The sequence below is a fragment of the Heteronotia binoei genome, chromosome 4, assembly GCF_032191835.1.
Source record: "Heteronotia binoei isolate CCM8104 ecotype False Entrance Well chromosome 4, APGP_CSIRO_Hbin_v1, whole genome shotgun sequence".
Classification (NCBI taxonomy): domain Eukaryota; kingdom Metazoa; phylum Chordata; class Lepidosauria; order Squamata; family Gekkonidae; genus Heteronotia; species Heteronotia binoei.
The window spans coordinates 114,375,808-114,396,337 of NC_083226.1; the positions used below are offsets into that span (position 1 = coordinate 114,375,808).

The following is a 20,530-nucleotide window of genomic DNA, read 5'->3' on the forward strand; positions in this document are numbered from 1 at the left end:
TAAAACATTTAAAACATTTGGCATTTAAAACATTTAAAACATTGAGGCAGCGGACATCCAGTATAGCTACATTCAGTTTCTTGTACCAGCTAGTCATAGGCCAGCCGGAAGAGGGTTGTCTTACAGGCCCTGCGGAACTGGGCTAAGTCCCGCAGGGCCCTCACCTCTTCCGGCAGCTGGTTCTACCAGGAGGGGGCCATAATAGAAAAGGCCCGGTCCCTTGTCGATTTTAAGCGGGCTTCCTTTGGCCCGGGGATAACTAGGAGATGTTAAAGCTGGACCAATATTTAGTGATTTGTTGGACAATATTTTGAAAGATTCAATAGCAAATCTTGTGAACAGCTGTTGTTGAAAAGCGAGGACAAAACTGATTGCACACCATCTAGGAAACTCCCTCCCAGTTATATCCTACATTCACCCTGACCTGGATAGTCTGGCAAGTCCGATCTCATCAGATCTCAGAAGCTAAGCAAGGTCAATCCTGGCAAGTACTAGGATGGGAGACCTTAAAGGAATACCAGGGCTGGGTTGCAGAGGCAGACAGTAGCAAGCTAAGAACATAAGAGAAGCCATGTTGGATCAGGCTAATTCAGTCCAACACTCTGTGTCACACAGTGGCAAAAAACCCCCAGGCGCCATCAGGAGGCCAGGACACTAGAAGCCCTTCCACTGTGCCCCCCCCCCCCAAGCATCAAGAATACAGAGCATCACTGCCCCAGACAGATAGTTCCAACAATACACTGTGGCTAATAGCCACTGATGGATCTCTGCTCCATATGTTTATCCAATCCCCTCTTGAAGATGTCTATTCTTAAGCTACCTCTCTGAATGTCCAAGTCTCAGTACGGGTTGCCAGCAGTCAGTCATGACTTCCAGGCATGCATGCACATATACACACATACAAATACACCCCACCCCCCATATCCTATGTTTAAGAGTCAGTTATTGTTGCGGTTAGGAGCATGGACTCTCAACTAGGAGAACCAGGTTTGGTTCCCCACTCCTTCACATGCACCTGCTGATGCAACCTTGAGTCAATCACAAATTCTCTCAGAGCTATTCTCTTAAGAGTTCTCTCAGAGCGTTCAGCTCCACCTATCTCACAGGGTGTCTGTTGTGGGAAGGAGAAGGGAAAAGAGACTGTAAGACCCTCTGAGGCTCCAAATTAAATCTCTTTTATGTTCAACCCAAGTATTTCCCAACTCTCCCTAATCGCAGAAGGGCTGCCTTCTCTAGGAGGATGGCCGGTCTACTGACACAGACACACACACTGCAAAGCAGATGCCTGTACCTCTTAACACCCCCCCCCCCCCTCTTGTACCAGCCGCTGGCAAGATGGGACGGTGCACAGTTCCAGGTTGTTTGAGCTAGAACCCGCCTGGCTACTTTCTGCACTGCAGCACAAGTTTTGCAGATTTCTAGAGGCTCAAACAAACTAACTTTTGTCCCCATCAAACAATGCAAAAACGATTGTCGCTATTCTGGTAATTTCTTTCAAGAAGACTAGCATCGGCTTGGGGAGGGGGGGTTTTAGGTAGCATTTGTTCCGGCATGGGAGCAACAAGGTTGGAGTTCTGCGCACGTGCAGTGGGGAGGACGGCCCTCGGCGTCGGCTGCCCCTGCTGAGTATGCCATGCCCCCCGCCAACATCTCTAGCGCCACGCTGCTCTCACGAAAGGTTTTTAAAGTTTGGGCAGTCGGGGTCCCCGCCTCCTCCGGCCGCCGATTGGCCGGGCTTCGCTCATCATTTCCCCGCCAGGGAAAGGGTGGGGCTAAGTGACGCCCCGGAGACTGGCGGCTGCCGCCTCTGCTGTTACCTAAACTGGAAGGCAACGTGAAAGAGACACACAGAGCGGCAGGATCGGAGACCTTGGGAGCGCGGGGGGACTTCGGGCCAGTGCCCGGGAAGAGGAGCCCGCCCCGAGCCAAGAGCAGCAACCGGCGCCGCCTCTGCTTCTCGCGCACCAAGACAGCGGTGCTTTTTCTTTTTTCGGTTTGATCGGTTCTCTCCCCACCCACCCCCGGCCGCCCCATCACTCGCCTTTTCTTATCTTCTTTTTAAAGAAACCTCTCCTGCCAAACAAAGGAAGCGGAAGGCATTTCTCTCCGCAGGAGTCATGCGTGCCATCAGGAAGCGGTGGACTATCTGCACGATAAGTCTCCTCCTCATCTTTTACAAGACAAAAGAGATCGCCAGGACCGAGGAGCGCCAGGAGACTCAACGTAGCGGGTAAATGCAACGCGTCGGTTCACACGGCGCTGGACAAAGGGAAGACGAGCGGCGTTGCGCGCGAGCCAGAGGAAGGATGCGAGGAGCCCTTCTCGGCCGCCCACCTCGCAGGCTTGCATTGCTCACATGAGACACCGTCCCCCCTCCGGCGCCGTGTGTGTGTTTGCTCTCTCGGCTGCTAGAGCATCCTCCCGTCAGGAAGCGATTGGGCTGCGGGGGGGGGGGGTGCCTTGCGAAGGCAGAAATAGCTGCGGCGGCTCTGGCAATCGGGAGGTCCCCCTCCTACCCTCTCGTCTCAGCCTGGCGTCGGGAGAATGAATGGGAGTCAAGCCGCTCCTAACCTCGTTCCGCGAGCCGAGGCTGCCGGTGGGGGGCGGGGGGCGGTGGCGCTTGATCAAGCGAAGGCAGCCGGGCCGTATGCTTAAAAGCCACGATTGGCTCGAAGTAGCGGTGCAGACGGCGGTGTCACGTCGGCTCTTCTGTTTGGGTGCTGCTGGCGAGGGAGTGGCGCCTCTTCCGAACTTTAGGTGGCACCGCGCGCTCCAGCAGGCGCAGGCAGCCCCAGTCGGGTCACTTGGATGCAAAGGAGCGTCCCACCCCCTCCCTCTTCGTAGGGATTGCTCGGTCCCAGCGTAGCCGAGGCAGGAGGCTGCTCTCCTTCTGAGCAGGGGCTTCCCGTACGAGAGAACACGCTGATGGGGACTGCCTGCCTAGGAAGGATGCGGAGGGTTCTTTGGTCGCCTTGAAGTTTCTTCCTCGGGTCCTTCTATCTTTGCCGGGTTATAGTTCGTGGGTAGGCTGAGGTCTTCTGGGTCTCTGGTGCGCTCTAGAAGTACGCGACTCCTCTCGGAAGCCCTCCTCACTCCCAAAGACCGCCGTGCTGATTCTCTCACACCCATGTTGTTTTCTGCTTGGGGCGTTGCTGTCATTGTTCCTGAGTTTCGAGCGACAGTGATGTGTGCCCTGTGAAAAGTTGTTGGTTGGTTCCCGAAACGACTTCTCTTCCGGATGATGAGATTTGTTGTTATTATTAAATAGATGTCAGGCTTTTTATTCCTATACCGGATTGCACCCGGTTCTCAGACTTGCCAACTAGAGAAAGTCGTAGTGTGCTTTTTGGGGTGGGGTGGGGGTCCGTTTAATCGGCAAAGAGAAGACTAGCGAAGTGTTAATGTCCCCAGTTGTTGCTGAATTCACAGACATTGGCCAATGGCCGGGGTGGGGAGACGAGCTAGTGCGGAAACCCAGAGAGTGCTTGACGTACAAGACGCGAAATAGCATCACTCTCCTCCCTGCCCAGTCAGTGTGTGGAAGGATCGCTTGGCCCGGGCGGCTTGCCTGGTGCGTGCTCGGCCTGCAGCAGGCTGCGTCTTAGGGCCGCGACTGTCGGGCAACCGGCCGCTTAGCCTGCACCTTGCCCCACGCTCGGCGCCTCCGGCAAGCGAAGGCAGTTCCCGCGGCGGGGGGGGGGGAGAGGCGTGGCGGAGCTCGGAGGGGCTCTGATGGCCCCTGGCACGGAGAGGGAAGAGCGCTTCGCCTTGCGGGGCTGCTGCCGGACCACAGCCTTTACTCGGGAGTAAGTCTCTGAGCCCAACGGGACTGCCTTCCGATTCAGCTTTCTTAAAAGACTGCAGCCTCCTCTGCCGCTACCAGACTGCCGGGGGGGGGGGGAATCTTGCTTCCCCCACAAATCTCCAGCATCCAATCTGCTGGGCAAGCAATGGCTTCCCTAGGCAGGAAGAAGGGCCCCGCTGCGCTTTCTCTAGTTTTGCAGCAAGCAGCCGCGCAGAAGGAGGTGCAGGAGCGGAACGGCTAGACCTTCCCCGCTTCCCCGGTCTGCTCCAGGCAGATGCACCGCGCCTAGGAGGAAGGCGCGTTGGATACCAGCGTTGCGGCAGTGCGCAACCTGCGGGGCGGTTTGGTGAGCCTTGCATGAACAGGGAAAATGCTTTGCCGAGGAGGGGCGGCTAAGCAGCGCGGAGGCGACCAGAGTGCCAGAGACAAAAGGCGAGTGACTTTGTTCCCGCAGGCAGGTCCCACCCCCCGCAAAAAAAACAAAAACAAAAAAACCCAGTGCTGAAACCGAGAGTGTTGGGCTCCTCCTCCTCTATTAACTCCAGTCATTACAACTCTGGAGACTGAAACATTGTTCTGTTGGGCTGGGGAAAGCCACACCTTTGTTTCATACCCTGCTCATCCTCTCTCCCCCCCCCCCATTAAAAGCCCCCTTCCCTGGGTGCTGTTTGCAATCTTTCTTTTCTTTCCTGAATCATATTAAAGCCTTAATATTAAAGCCTTCTACGCATAACCATACATCTGTGAAGTAATCTTTTTAATTGTTTCCCCCATGGTGTTTAAAATACAGTCACTTCCCTTACTATCCAGAGGTATGAAAAGGTGGTACTTTTTGTACCCTTGGAAAAAAGACAAAAGGAAAGTGAAGTCAAGCCAGTGAGTACAGAACTGAGGATTGTTAATGATTCTATTTGTTTAGGAGACGAAAGCAAAAGAGCACATTATGCTAGTTAACTGGAGGACAAGGCCTCCCAAAACACAGGTTCTCATAGAACTGGGAGCTCTGCACAGGTGCAAGAAAGCAGTGTCTCTGTTTCTTGCTCCCAGCAGTTCCAAAAGACTTGCAAAAGACACATGTGCTCAGTCTCCAAAGTTTATGTTCCCCTCTTTCCATGTGCTGCTTAGCAGCAGGCCACATTGCAGTCCTAAACAGTTACCTCTGTCTAAACCAGTTGACTTGCTTTAGGATTGCTTTTATGTACCTTGGATAGCCTTTTGCCCTTCTTTGCCTTTCTCCTAGGGATGGTGCAGTCTCTTGCAGGCATTTATCATTTCTTGCTGTGCTTGTGGATATCCACAGGCTCAGGAAAAGAAGGAATCTTGGGTTTTATTTAGCCTCAAGACAGTTGATTTTGTGGTCTAGCGCTGTGATCGTCAGTATTTGACTGGGAAGTTCTGCTCACTAAAGTAGAATTTTAATCCAAGTCACTTTTTCAGGGATTATTGACAACGCTTACTGTACCAGTGCTTGAAAGCACAGCAAAAGGTCCATATGCTTCCATAATGTATGCTTCTCTGACTCCAGAAAGCATTTTTATCTTTATTTGCACATATATGTCTGTTTTATAATTGCCTGCTTAAGATCTGCTTGAAAGATGTTACACTTTGGAGGAATTTATGGCAAAGATATTTTTGTAAGATGAAATAAGTTTAAAAGTGTTAAAAAAACCCCAAGATATCTGATCCAAAGGTATATTCTGCTTTCTCTGAAGGAAAATCATTCATAGAAGTACAGATCGTGTCGTTTTCCCCCAGACTTAAAACTTTTGGTATACTGTTCAGATGCATAGTGCTAGATGTTGTATGACAGTGCAATCCTAAACTGAGTTAGACCTTTCAAAGACCATTGACTTCAGCACAGTTAAAAGGGTGCAATCCTACTTAGGTTTGCACTGTGATTATTGGAAGGTAACATTTCATTTTTAACCAAATATCTACGCTCAGTAAAAGCTCAGAGTCTGTGAGATATAAAAATCTAGTTTACCTGTTGTACAAAAAAAGTAGATCCTGCTACTTTAACTATGCCTTTATGATATGACTCATAAAGTGGTCAGAGGTTACTGATTAAGTATTGCGCCAGAAAAGTTCAGTTTGAGCTTTCTGAAAAATCTTTACTGAACATTCATAGCAATTAGCTTTAACAAGCCAGTAACAGTGTGTGCTAATTTACCCCTTGGAGGCACAATGCTTTTTAAAATTTCTTTGTGCCTTAAAAGAATGTCAGCCAGTTTCCTCTTAGCACTTCTGTCTTATTAGCCCCAATACTGTGCCACTGAAACCTCTCTCTGCTATTTTCCACATACTTAGCTGGAACTAAGTTTAACTCAGTGGCACTTCCTTTGTGTCTTGAACTCAGAAATATTGAGCTGTGATAGTCTAAGATTTTAGGGATGAATGAGCATTTGAAGATAACTAAGAAACACAGACCCCCATTTGTGATTCTTTTAATCTGCTAAAAATATTCCCATGACTCTACATACCAAGAAGAAGAAGATATTGGATTTATATCCCGCCCTCCAATCCAAATCTCAGAGTGGCTCACAAAGGAAACTGTTCTAAAGTTCTAAACTTAGGATCTGCTGATAGTTGTGATCCTCAAATCAGCAATATAGAAACATAATGAGAGGTTCTGCATGAAAGCAATCAGAAGGGTGGTAAAAGAATGCTTATGGATTATGAATGGCCCACAACAAAGACCAGGGAGAGTTGAGCAGTTTGAAGTCCCATTTATTTCACTGGCATTTTAATATCTAGATCAGGTGAGGGACATTGCTGAGGTTCTCAGCACTCTTTTCAACTACCCTAGTTGAAAAGTCTTCTAGATGGTAAAGAGAAGCTTGCAGAAAACACCAAACATACCAAATAATGTGTTCTGAGACATGGAGAAATATTGTAATGTGGAACATCTGCAACCTGCAGTGCCCTAAAATGATTTAAGCTTGCTTTAATGTACAGTGACAGATGCCTACTTCACTATAGATGTTCAGTAAATTCTGTACTCTCTGGTCTGCTATATTTCAAGCATTAGCACTTTTAGGGAGAAAATGGTTGGGGAAAGCTCACTTTTGTCTCCTGTGCCCCTTTTTGGAAGTTCCTAATGGACTGCTCTTAGTTCAGCGTAAGCAAGAATCCTCTCCAGTGTAATTTTGTGTCTATACCTTGATGCATTTTGTTAATTTTCCTTTTGAAGTGAGCTCCATAGTGCAGCAGGGGAAGATCTTGGAAGGAAAGTGGTAATAACGGCTTTCCCCTTCCTTGAGAAGGTGTATTATGTATGGAATTAGAAAGCAGAAAAGCAGAATGAACTATATTTTGATATATTCCTTGCTGGATGTATATAATTATTTTTCAATGAACAGCAAGATTGTGATCCCTAACATGAAAAATACACCCCCCCCCCCACACTGCCACCCCAAAAAAGAATGAGACGTAAAAATTGTTTGGTTTTTCAGCAGATGGCACTCTTAGCTGTAAATCATGACTCTATTGGATAAGGTTTATATTCTGGGTTTTCAAAAAGTTTTATTGGTTTTAAGAAGGAAAGGGGATAGGGAAGGGGGAAAAATAAAAAACCCCAATACATTCTGGTATTATTTTTCATAGGAATACTTTCAAAAAGACTAGTTCTACAATATTTTATTTACATAGATTGTCCACTACTTTGTCTCAACTGCACAGGATCCATTTTCAAATTTTATAGTATAAACCTTTTGTTAAAATTGTCTGGTAATTTTGACAACTCCAGTAAAGATAAATTTTATAATATAAAATACAGGAAAAAAAGAAAAAATAAGTTCACACCAGAGAATCTTAAGAGTCTTGGTTATCTAACCATGCATAAAATTTCCTCCAATATTTTCTTGCTTCTTCTTTAGGTTTCCCAGCTAACAGCTGGGACAAGAAGTCCAACTTCGCTGTTTCCAGAACTTTCCCCACCAGATCTATTTTCATGGGAATTTCCTGAGTTTTCCATTTCTGTGCCAAAAGGACCCTAGCTGCTATATTAAAATGAGCCAACAAATGTTTCATCTCTTTGGAATATTCTCCGGAACGGTCTACATTCTCTGTATAATTATTGATCCAATCATTCTTTAAAGGATGCTTTAGAGATCCTAGGCTTTGTTCAGATTGTTGAATTCCTGCATAGTGAAAATGCATTCAAGCAAACTGAAGTAACACTGTGTTTTTAAGCCAGATGGTGCACTGTTCATCTCCTTAAGGATAGGTCTGATTGGCCATGTTTTAACTGGAATCCAGCCATGCTGGTATTCACTTGGTCCATTTGCTGCCTCAAATGGCTTTCATTAACCCCTCCCCCCCAAAAAAAGCACACACACAGACACACACAAAAACAAACAAAAAATGTCTAGGCTCTCTAGATATGGAGAGAGACAGCAAAATGCAAAGACAATTTTCAACTTACTTCATGCAGAGGGAATTCTGCTTCCTCTTTATTCCAACCAATGAAAGAAAGTCATGACTGTCATTGACAGGTGTGGGAAGGCAAAGGGAATACTTTACTTCCTTATTGACAGGAGGGCCTACAGAGCAATTGTTAGTGCTCTCTCTCTCTGTGTGTTTTTGCTTCTTAGACTTTAACTTCTGAAAGTAAATCATTTTTAAGAGGAAAATACTTCATTCTGCTTTGTTAATCCCCATATTATTCCAACATTACTCCATTGTGTGTGGAGGGGGGGAAGTCTTATTCTTTAACCTGTGAGAACAAACAAGCTTTTCATGGCATGGATGTAAATGACATCACCAGATCAATATCATCTCCTTAAACCTCTGTTAAAGGAACAGGAAGGTTGGCAGGGAGTTGGCAACCCTAGCAGTGATTAAGTAATAATCCTGCTTAGGGTTGCACTGTGATTATTGGAAGGTAACATTTCATTTTTAACCAAATATCTACGCTCAGTAAAAGCTCAGAGTCTGTGAGATATAAAAATCTAGTTTACCTGTTGTGCACAAAAAGTAGATCCTGCTACTTTAACTATACCTTTATGATATGACTCATACAGTGGTGAGAGGTTACTGATTAAGTATTGCGCCAGAAAAGTTCAGTTTGAGCTTTCTGAAAAATCTTTACTGAACATTCATAGCAATTAGCTTTAACAAGCCTCCCCTCCCTTAAAAAATACAAAATGGAGAGAGTTTATCAGTTATTCCCCAGCTCTATTTGCAAGATTGAGAGTAGCAGAAAAACAAAGACAAGTTTATATTTTCAGAATTAGAAAATATTTTTAAACTGTGATGTTGAAAGTCTGAAGTAACCACATTGGATGGCACTAATTAGTGAACAGAGGATGCATGATATTAATCCAATCTTTCAGGTGCTTTTGTTTGGTGTGAAAATTAGAGAGAATTTGTTTTATTTAAATAAAAGTGGCTTTTTTGTATGTCTCCCCCACAGTTCAGTTTAAAACTTGTGATGAGTGGGGGAGGAAGGGGTAGGATTCAGTAACATTGAATGTTCACAAGAATTTTTGGGGTCCAGACTAACTTTCTGCATTCTCTTCCCTCTAGTTGTATATATTCCCATTGCTTGATGATCTTCTGTATACTGCTTGGGTATGCTGATGAATGCATAGTCAGGTTCTGCAGACTTTGGTGTGTGTATGTGTGCAGGTCAGCAATGTGCTGTTGGCTTGGCATCTGTGATAGTATTTTCTTGGGGTTCAGTTAAATGGCTGAGATTTTGGATTGTTCTTGAGTTTTGTAGTTAGCTTCTTGGTGCTCATATGGAGAAACTAAATACTGCGGCATATTTTGGGGAGGTAATCAGTATTTTAAAGCTACACAGTTTATATACTAAAGTTAATCCAATTGATCCAAAGTTCATCCAATTTTCAATTGATGCTTTTTACGTCTGAGTTAGTCAGGAGTCCCTTAACCCGCATGGCCCAGATCTCAGAAGCTAGGCTGGGTTGGCCCTGGTTACTACTGTGTGCAAGACACCAAGGAAATCCAGGTTTCCTATGCAGAGGCAGACACACAGCAAGGCACCTCTGTTCACCTCTTGCCTTGAAAATCCTACAGGGTCATCTCAGGTCAGCTACAATGTGATGACAGTTGCCACCACCAAGTTAGGAACAGAATTAAGGCTGTGATTCTATTCATGCAAACCAGTGGAGCCCTGTTGAAATCAATAGGAGGCCAGTAGTCTAAATCTTATTTCAGCTAAATGTGGCAGTTTCTGTGGCAGTTAAATGCTCTAAGCTGAAGTATGTATGTCTGTTTCATAGTTAACTCAAAGTTTCAAGACTTGGAATCAGGAGCTTCCTAGATGGGAATTTTTTGCTTGTGTATAAATTGAACAGGTGCAGAGCCATGTTTTGCTTGGAGCAACAAAATCAGAGGTTTTAGAAAATAGGACCTTGTTCCATCTTTTTCTCAAATCTTTTTGCTGCTGGAGACTAACACAGAAGTAGCACTGTATAATAGCAAAGAGAATCAGAAAGAGTGTAGTGGGCACAGTGTCAGACTAGGATATGAATACCAAGGTTTAAATCCCCACTCTGCCATGGAAGTCTACTGAGTGACCTTGGGCCAGTCACATACTCTTAGCTTAACCTATTTCATGGAGGATAAGAGAATAATATAAGCCACTTTGGTTCCCCAGACAGGAGAAAGGCAGGGTATAAATGAAGTAAATAAATAAATGAACTCTTATTCAAACGATTAGATCCAGTTGAGCAGCTGTGTTGGTCTGAAGCAATAGAATAAGGTAGAAGTCCAGTAGCACCTTTAAGTCGAACAAAGTTTTATTCAGAATGAAAGCTTTCGTGTGCATGCACACTTCTTCAGACGAGGAATGAGATACAGTGAGCAGAGCTACATACAGCTGGTGCGCAGTAGTTTAGCATGCAAAGTGGTACAAAGTTAAAATCCAATGGCAGAATAATTTTAACTTTGTACCACTTTGCATTCTAAACCACTGCCCACCAGCTGTATGTAGCTCTGCTCACTGTATCTCATTCCTCCTCTGAAGAAGTGTTCATGCACATGAAAGCTTACAATAAAACTTCATTGGTCTTAAAAGGTGCTACTGGATTCCTACCTTGTTCTTATTCAAGTGCTTCTTGGTTCAAATCTCATGTCCGCCATGAATTCACAGGTGGCTCATGGACAACTCACTATCTCACCCCGAAGATGAAAAAGTCTGCCTTCCTTAAGCTCCACCCCTAAAATCTCCAGGTATCTCCCAAACTGGAGCTGGCAACCATACAGGCTGCATTTTTTAAAATTTTGGGTTTTAATTAGTATCTTTTAAAGTTTTTATTATGTTTGTTGTGTAAGCTGCCTTGGGCAAGTTACTGGAGATGTGGCATAAACATTTTCTAAACAGATAAATAACTACTATGTAAACAGTTTGCTAATTATGCAAATCTATCACATTTAACAGTTTTTGCCTGCCAGCTTTTTTTTCATCTCCTGTCAACTACCACAAAAAAAGGAAGGAAAACATATATTCACCTGCGCCTTTGCTCAAGCCAGGATTTGTTTAGGTTCTCTTTTGAGTCAACAGCCTTGTTGAATTTATGTTATATAGCAATGAATGCTTCTGGCTATCAGGATGGGCCAGGCCAAATTAAGTGTAGAACCTACAACGATTTACAGGAGCGGGGAGGGTTTAATTTCCCAGGTATCTTTCTTCCCATGTTGTTTCCTCTTTGCCTTCTCCTGGCAGACCCCATATTCTCTCCCTCTTTTTGCTTCCTCTTCCTTCCCACTCACCAGCCAAGCTATCTTTTTTCTGCCCCCCACCAGTCATCAGCTATATTTATTGATGCCTTTCTCTGCAATGGGGCCCCAAAGCAGCTTACATCATTGTCCATTTTTTATTCAGAAAAACTCTGTAAAATAGGTTAGACTGTGTGTGTCTGGTCACCCAGCGAACTTCCATAGTCGAGTGGAGATCTGAACTTCAGTCTTTCAGATCCTAGTCTGAGACTCTAAACTACATAACATTGGCTTTCATAGCATGGCTGCTGTTGAACAGCAGTCAGGCCTGGGTGAGTTGTGGAAGTTGTAGGGCTGCCAAGCTTCCAGGCAGGGCGAGGGTTCTCCTGCCCTGGAGGTCCCCAACCTGCCGGCCCACAGTGGGCTAGCAGGGGGATGTTGCTGGCATGATGGCGTCACTCGCAAGTGATGTCATTGTGCTGGCAATGTCATGTGCAGTCTGCTGTAGGAGCTTCTGGGGAAAATCTATGGTTTTCCCAGATGCTCTAGCAATTTGGGAGTAAAACTCTATGGTACCATAGAATTCCTCTTCCAAATTGTTAGAGCATCTGGGGAAACCATAGAGTCTTCCCAGAAGCTCCTAGAGCAGCCAGTGCGTAATGTTGCCAGTGTGATGATGTCACTTGTGAGTGACAGCATTATGCTGTGCGTGCTACTCGTGTGTGAAAAAAGTCCCCCGCTGGAGGCTAGGAAGTTGTGCAGTGATAAGTAGCAAGGTGGTTGCTGCCAGGTCTGACTAAAGCCAGTTTGGTGTAGGTTAGCGTTTCCCATTTGCAGGGTCGTGACCTGGTACCGGGCCACGGAAGCCTCACTACTGGGTCACAAGAAAACCGAAAGCTAGCTCCGCCCCCAGCAAAGCATGAACTCTGTTCTGCTTCCTTCCCCCGTCTCTGTGTTGTGCAGAGAAAAGCTAGCCTTGAAGACTGACACAGGCTGCAAAGCCTAAACTCTGTTTGGCTGCCTTCTTTCCCCCATCTCTGTGTTGTGCAGAGAGGAATTAGGCTGCCTCTCCTTCCTTCTACCCTCCTTCCAGTGTTTGAGAGAAAAGCTGGAGTCCACTGGCACTTTAGATCCATGAAGTGTTCTTCAAGGTATGAGCTTTCATGTGTCTTGCAGTATGTTCTTTTGAAGAGATTTCCCCGGGAGGCCTGGGCGCCAAAGAAGGGTATGTGTGTTTTTTTCAGCTGGGAGGAGAGTGAGCATTCCAGTAGCTATTTTTTTATATATACCAAACAACCCCTTGGTAGAATTGTTGCTGGCTGGGATCATCTGATTGTAAGGCTTTTTTTTTTCTTTGTGGGAGGGTTTCTAGTACCCTGGTCCCACTGGTGGACATTCTGGTGCTTTTGGGGCACTATGAGAATTTTAGACTGGATGGTCCACTGGCCTGATCAAACATGGCTTCTCTTATGTTCTTTCTTTCCATATCTTTCTTTCTTTCCATATCTTTCTTTCTTTCTTTCTTTCTTTCTTTCTTTCTTTCTTTCTTTCTTTCTTTCTTTCTTTCTTTCTTTCTTTCTTTCTTTCTTTCTTTCTTTCTTTCTTTCTTTCTTTCTTTCTTTCTTTCTTTCTTTCTTTCTTTCTTCCTTCCTTCCTTCCTTCCTTCCTTCCTTCCTTCCTTCCTTCCTTCCTTCCTTCCTTCCTTCCTTCCTTCCTTCCTTCCTTCCTTCCTTCCTTCCTTCCTTCTAAATGTGTCAGCCTATTTTGAGGTAGAGCAGCTGCCAGGGCCCAGTGTGGGTGGTACACAGTGCTGGCGTTCCTGATGACAATGGCAACAGCACTCCCAACTGCATGCACTGGCCAGTGCTGTTGAGGAAGGGGTGTGTAGGTGATGCAGGCAATTGAAAATGGGCATTAGAAGTGCTTGCAAGCTGGAGAAGAATGCACAGATAGGTGCATGCAGGTGTGGGGGTGTAAACAGAGGACCCTAGGAATGTATGAAAAAGTTGCTGATCACCCACTTTCCACCCCCATTTTGGCTCAGCATGAGTTTCAGAGAGATTTTTCTGGAAACGAAGTTACTTCACAAGAAGAGGCGGGTTTGGGGGAGTGCCCTGGAAGTGACATCACAGGAAATGGTGGAGCTTTGGTTCAGTGTGCCCCAGAAGTGACATCACTTGGCCCTTGACCTGGAAGTGACACCACAGGAAATGACATGATTCCTGTGTCCCGACTCCACCCCCAAAGTATCCTGGCTCCACCCCCAAATTTTAGTCGGCCATGAAAGAGAAGTGTAAAAATAACTGGACCATGGGAAAGAAAAGTTTGGGAGACCCTGGTGTAGGGGTTAAGTGTGCGGACTCTTATCTGGGAGAACCGGGTTTGATTCCCCACTACTCCACTTGCAGCTGCTGGAATGGCCTTGGGTTAGCCATAGCTATCACAGGAGCTGTCCTTGAAAGGGTAGCTGCTGTGAGAGCCCTCTCAGCCCCACCCACCTCACAGGGTGTCTGTTGTGGGGGGAGAAGACATAGGAGATTGTAAGCCTCTATGATTCAGGGAGAAGGGCGGGGTATAAATCTGCAATTCTTCTTCTTGATGAGTTCTCCCTCAAAGATCAGAATAGCCCTGTAAATGGTCCTGTCCCTCTAAGGCTTGAATGCAGGCAATTGTGCTTGGGTTGCCTAGCAGTTAAAACAGATCTGATGTTGACTCTCAGGTGATTTATGAACCCCGCCCCCCCAAAAATAAAACAAAACAAAAAAACAGTACTGTCTCTTAGCAAGGCTGGGACTCGGCAGAACACCCCAAAAGGGAGATTGGAATCTGACTAATGTGGGATTCCTTTATCATTGGCAGTGTACTTCTGAACATTCTGTTCATTCACTGCTTGCATCTGATTGTCAAACACAATATGTTTGGCTGCTAAACAGATTCACTGTAAAATTTGCAGCTTCTCTAATTAAATATAACAGCTTGGGGTGCATAGGGTTTTTTCCCTCCCAGAAGTACCTTTGAAATAACTCCCCTTCCTCCTCCCCCAACAGAAACAAGTACTGTGGGAACCAGACCTTCTTCATTGACATGTTCCAGTGACATTAAGGAAAGAAGACAAATAAAACAGTTTTATTAAAGTGAAGTTGTAGTCCAGTAGCGTCTTTAAGACCAACAACGTTTTATTCACAATGTAAGCTTTTGTGTGCTAGAAGCACACCATCAGAAATGGTATGGGATTGTTCAATTAAGTGTGCTTCTAGCACACAAAAGCTTACATTGTGAATAAAACTTCGTTGGTCTTAAAGATGCTACTGGACTCCAGCTTTCTATTGCTTCAGACCAACATGGCTGCCCACCTGGATCTATCTAGTTAGTTTTATTTTTGGTGTTCCTAGAGCTTTCCTGGACAATGGATGCAAGGTGATTACTTGACATTCTACAGCAACTGGACAGGACCACAAACAGACTTGTGTGGTATGGCTAAGGGAGCAACAGCACCTTCATGAATAGCTCATGAAAAAGGGAGGCAGAAGTTTCAGAGGGTCACCACAGAACATAAAATGGTTTCTTTGAAAGCAGACAAAGAAGATATGTGAAAGATCTTGCCTCTAAGAATGGGAATTAAATTGTAGACTAAATTTCTAACTAACATTGATACAGATAAATAAATGGTCACTGGCTTTTGTTAAGTAGTGCAGACAAGACTTCTAGATATTAAGCTATTTTTAACTTTTTTGTTTGTTTTGCATTGTGTTTCAGAGATGGTGACTTAAGTTTAAGTAGATCAATGGTCAATTGCTCTGATAAAATGAATCAAAAGAGCGGGTCTTCGATATTCCAGCACTCTGTAGAAAGATGGAAAATCAATTCTTCCTTGGTCCTGGAAATCAGGTGAGTATCTCAAACAACACTCAGCTCATTTATATGTTGTGGGAACTTGCAGTGTGTGTGAGGGAAGTCTAGCAAATCTGTCTTGATTTTACAACTGTTAACTTACAGTTCATCTCAGGTGGAGACAGAAGGTTGGATAGATAACCTTGGACCTGATATAATCTCATAATATAGCCTACCTCTCACAGCTGTCAGGATACAAGGGTTGGGGGAGTTCTGTGAGTTGAGCTCCTTGGAGGAGGGGAAGATACAAAAGTCATAAATAAGTATGATATGAAGGTGGATATTCCAGTTAAAGGAAAATATGTGTATGTAATACAATAACTGACTCTTCACAAGGTAACCAATAAAGATTTATTTTTGGTGGTGCGTCACACTCACATGAAGCTGCCTTATATTGAATCGGACCATCAATCCATCAAAGTCTGGATTGGCTACTCAGACTGACAGGGGCTCTCTTGGGTCTCAGACAGAGGTGTCTTTATGGCTGTGGTAATGACACTTGATTTACCAAATTTTGAAGACAAAGAGGGAGCAATTAGTCACTGTGACTTTCCCAGTAGCAGGGCTTTTTTTGCACAGGAACGCACAGGAATGCAGTTCTGATTGGCTTGGCATCATGGTGTGTGCCCTAATATGCAAATGAGTTCTTGCTGGGATTTTTCTACCAAAAATGCTGTGCCAGTAGCATCTTGTGGCCATGGCTGAAGTCAGAAGTTGGACTGGATGGAGTTTTGATAGAATCTTCCAAAGCACATGGCTTTTAGTTTAGATGCTGACATTTTGACTTGCCTTGCAAACTACTCATGCTTATCTGCTAGACTCTGCTGTAAGAGAACTGGCTAAAAATCTATGGGCATGTGCACAGCACATAATGTAATCCTTTCAGAATCACTGTAAATATATACCTTTAGTGCATGAAGTTTTCAATCTAAAAGGAAATAATATGCATGGGGCAATTGCTGCAGTTCCTTTAAAAATTGTTTTAATTTTAAGCTTGATTAATTATGCATAACATACAAAAAACATACAATGCTATAACAATCTTAAACTGTTACCATTAGTGTGATCTCTACTCTCAAGGATTTGTGAGAGGCATCTCATTAACCCCTTCCCCACTATTTCTTCTTTCTCTTTCCTTAAACCCTCCCACAGCCTCTTCCCTTTTCCTGATTCCTTCTTTCCTTCCCACCCAGCAGCCAGCCAACATTTATTTGCCCCTTTTCAGTTTTCCATCTTCCCCCCAGCAGCTTCTACTTAGAAAAACTATAGTTCAGTTATGTGGTGCTGGCCACTTGGCCAGGCCCACTTGCATGGTAGGGAACCCTAAAAAGCTTTCCTTTCGTCTGTATACATCTTCCCTTTTCCATCCTTCCGTCAACCCCCATATCTTCTCCCCTTTCCCAGCCTCATTCTCTTTTTCTTATCTGTTCATCAACTTACCTTTTATCTGCGTCCCATATTCAGTGAAATCTATTTATTTCATTTATATCCCATCTTTCTCAACAGTGGGGTCCAAGGCAGATTACATCATTCTCCTCTCCTCCTTTTGTCTCCTCATAACATAACAATCCTATGAGGTATGTTAGGCTGAATGTATGTGACTGGCCCCAATCACCCAGTAAGCTTCTACAGCAAGATGGGGATTTGAACCTTGCTCTAACTGCTACACCATACTGGCTTTCATAGGGTGGCTGCTGTTGAAGAGTAGAAAGCAGCCTGGCCTCAGTGAGTCCACCCTCCAAAACAGCCATTTTCTCCAGGGGAACTGATCTTTGTCATCTGGACAGTAGTTGTAACTTTGGGTGATTGCCAGCCCCTGCCTGGAGGTTGGCAACCTTAGGTAATAGCTCCTTGGGAAGATGGAGTTCATGGCATCATGCCTCTTAGAGATCTCTCCATTCCTCAAACCCTCCCCTCCCCAAGCTCCATTTCCACCTCTGGTGGGCAACCCTGTCTCTTTCCCATCTAACAGGCAACCTAGCTTTATCTGCCCCTCTGTCTTAAGCATTCTCCCCCTCCCCACACAGCAGCCTCTAACTTGAAAAACTGTGGCCAAGTTGTGTGATGCTGGTCATTTGGCCAGGCCCACTTGCATGGTAGGAAACCATCAAGGACTTGTGGGGGGTAGGACTTTACAATTTACACTTTTCTCCTCTCCTTTTTATCAGCACTACAACCCTGTGAGAAAGGGTAGACTGAATGTATGTGACTGCTCCAAAATCACCCAGTGAGCTTCCACGGCAAGATGGGGATTTGAACCTGAATCTCCCAGTCCCTACTCTGAAGCTCTAACTGCTACACCACACTGGCTCTCATAAGATGACTGCTATTGAACAATAACAAGCAATCAGGCCTAGCTGAGTCATGCAAATTGAGTGGCATCAATGAAGTCACTCAGAAGTTGCTTCCAGGCCTTGGGTTGCCAACTGAAGATATCAGAGAATGACAACTGAACTTGATGACAGCAATCTGTTTGCTTGGAGAAAATAGCTGCTTTGGAGGGCAGACTCTGTGACATTATATCCTGCTGAGACCTCTCTGTTGCCCAAGCCCTGCCCACCTCAGACTCCACTGGCTGCAATTACTCCTCTCTGAAATGCTAAAATGGAAATAGAAAGAGTCCTGCTCAGTCCCCCTCCCCCCAACCTTTACTGAGAGAGCCAAGCCTAGAATACTGCGGTTGCTTAGCAACAGCCACTTAGGGAGTCTGTTGCTTAAAGCTACTGGCACTCCTTTTATCATTCTCAGATTTTTAAAACCACCCACTGTATATTTTTTAGGTTTCAGATTTTTCTGTAAAACCTGGGGCCCTTTTCAGGTTTGTAGAAAGATATGTCTTGCCCATTCTGAGCAACATTCACCAGATTTAAGCAATCTATTGGAATATTAGATAGTTTCTATAACAATTCATATTTGATATGAATTGTTAAAATATAACAGAAATATTGTAATACAGCTCTAGAGCTACAAAATTTTAATACCAAATTTACTACTTAGTCCTGAAACAGACCTGAAAGTTGAATACGGCAACTTAAGTCTTAACCCTGCTTAATGACTTGATGTTCAATTGTACTTTGTATAGTAATTGAGTGATGGCTTGTCTACATGCAATTTAGGCTTGGTGTGGTTATTGTCTGCCTGATACCTTACACCTTCCATGCATCAGGATTATTGTCTCTTTTGAGATCTTTAGTATCAAGGCTGTATCTTGGTATCTTTATCTTTAGTCCAGAAAAAATGGGCACCTTTCTGGACTTGTCTATATGCTTACCTACATGCATCTTTAGTACATGTATCTTTAGTACCTTTATTACAGAAAATGGTACCTTTCTGGACTTTACATGCTTCTCTACATGCAATTTGGGTTTGGTGCTGATTATTGCCTGCCTGATACCTTACACTTTCCATGCATCGGTGTTATTATCTCTTTTGAGATCTTTAGTACCAAGGCTGTAGTTCCATTATTCTAGAATAAAATGAGTACTTTTCTGGACATCACTAGAATAGTTGATATGTGACATGAGATGCTTGGAAATTCTTTACATTTAGGGCAAATGTGTACTACCTCTGCTAGATTCTAGGCTGCTACAAAGTGAAGAATTGAGTATGCTATGCTTTATGAGAAGCTGTGGCAAATTATTCCTCCTGAACACTTTGAAAGAATTCAGGAGAGATCAAAGAGTTCTCTTGCCCCAAAACTGCATCAGCGTTTTATGGAGGATTTCATTTCTACAATTTTAGGGTGACATCATTATAAAAAAGCCTCATTTGTTTAAGTCAGAAGTCTCATTGTAGTGTACAACCCATCTATATTATATGACATTCAGCGGGATTGGTCCCAACATTTTAATGTCTTGTATAATAAACCACTACCATCACCCCTCCCCCCCCAAGATATTAACAGCATAGGGCCAATTAAGATGTGCAAAGCTGCATTAAAAGGAAACCAGCAGGAGATCTCTAGCCTGAGAGCTCTTGGAAGACTTAGCATCTGAACGATCCTGTGCTTTATCACCAGAAGAGCAAATAGCCAACTGTGATTCAGAGAACTTGCATTTCAGTACTTGATTGATTTTTTTGAAGGAAATAACATTGTTTTGCATATGCGTTTAAGAAAATGGCCATAAAATTGCTTTTGTTGAGAATTGTTATAATTCAAGGTCAGCTTCCCGAGTCATGTTTTACTTTCTGTTGCATCGCCAGTAGAAAACCACAAGGCAATGGCATCCAGCTCTGTCACACATTCGTGATCTTGCAGCGTAGCTGCTAGGCTGCTTGGATCTGTTTGCCCTCCAGGGCGGGAGAGTTGGTCTGCGCCCTGTTTGGGCGCGCTTTGCAGGGGGCGGGGTTTAGCCGCGTCAACGGCTAGCTCCCCGTCCCTCTCCTCAGTCCCTCGCCGATCGGTCTGCATTCGGGAGGCTCTGGGTCACCGGGAGCCTTTTCGGGAGGCCGTTTCTGTTGGCGGTCGTGTCGGCGGCTTTTTTCTGAGTTGGGAGAGAGCGAGTCGGCTTTTGGTGCTCCTCGTGAGGCGCGGCGGCTGAGTTGTGGAGCGGATTGACGTCGGCAGGCTGAGTTGCTCTGGGGGCTGGGTGGTCCACGGGCCCTGAACTGAGTAGCACAGGATAGCCTGGTTCCCTCAGATCTTGGGAGCTAAGCAGGGGTTGGCCCTGGTTAGCATTGGGGTTAGCCTAGCCTGGTGGAGTTGTGGGTGTTCATCTGGGTTAGCCTAGCCTGGTGGAGTTGGGGTGGTTGCCGGGGTTCCTTGCTCCTGGCTTCATTGTGGGGCTGATTGACGCCAGCAGGCTGAGTTGCTCTGGGGGCTGGGTGTTTAACGTGGTTAGCCTTGCCTGGTGGAGTTTGGGTGGTCGCCGGGGTTCCTTGCTCCTGCATTTTGAGTTCAGTAATATATGCTGCAGGAGCTTGGTGGCCCAGAGTGTTAAAGCTGCAGTACTGCAGTTTGGGCTACTCAAAATTAGGAGTTAGATCCTGGTGGAAGCTTGGGCCAGGTGAGGGGCTTTAGGTTGCATTGGTCTTCACGGGAGGTGGAGTCAGTCGAAAACCCCGCACCACCCTTGGTTATAGTGGAGTGGCATTAGGCTGTGGTAGCTGGGGCTGTTGCTAGGCAGTTTGGGTGGCCATTTTGTGGGTTCC

General features: G+C 45.1%; 1 protein-coding gene across 1 annotated transcript in view; it reads left to right on the plus strand.

Moving 5' to 3' along the window:
• Positions 1 to 2,042: 2,042 nt before the first annotated feature.
• Positions 2,043 to 20,530, plus strand: part of ST8SIA4 (ST8 alpha-N-acetyl-neuraminide alpha-2,8-sialyltransferase 4) — a 183,265-nt gene continuing 164,777 nt past the window's right edge. The window contains exons 1-2 of the mRNA XM_060235641.1: positions 2,043 to 2,230; positions 15,245 to 15,376. Coding sequence (XP_060091624.1) covers positions 2,118 to 2,230; positions 15,245 to 15,376 — 245 coding nt within the window. The 5' untranslated portion in view covers positions 2,043 to 2,117. The remainder of the gene's footprint in view (positions 2,231 to 15,244; positions 15,377 to 20,530) is intronic.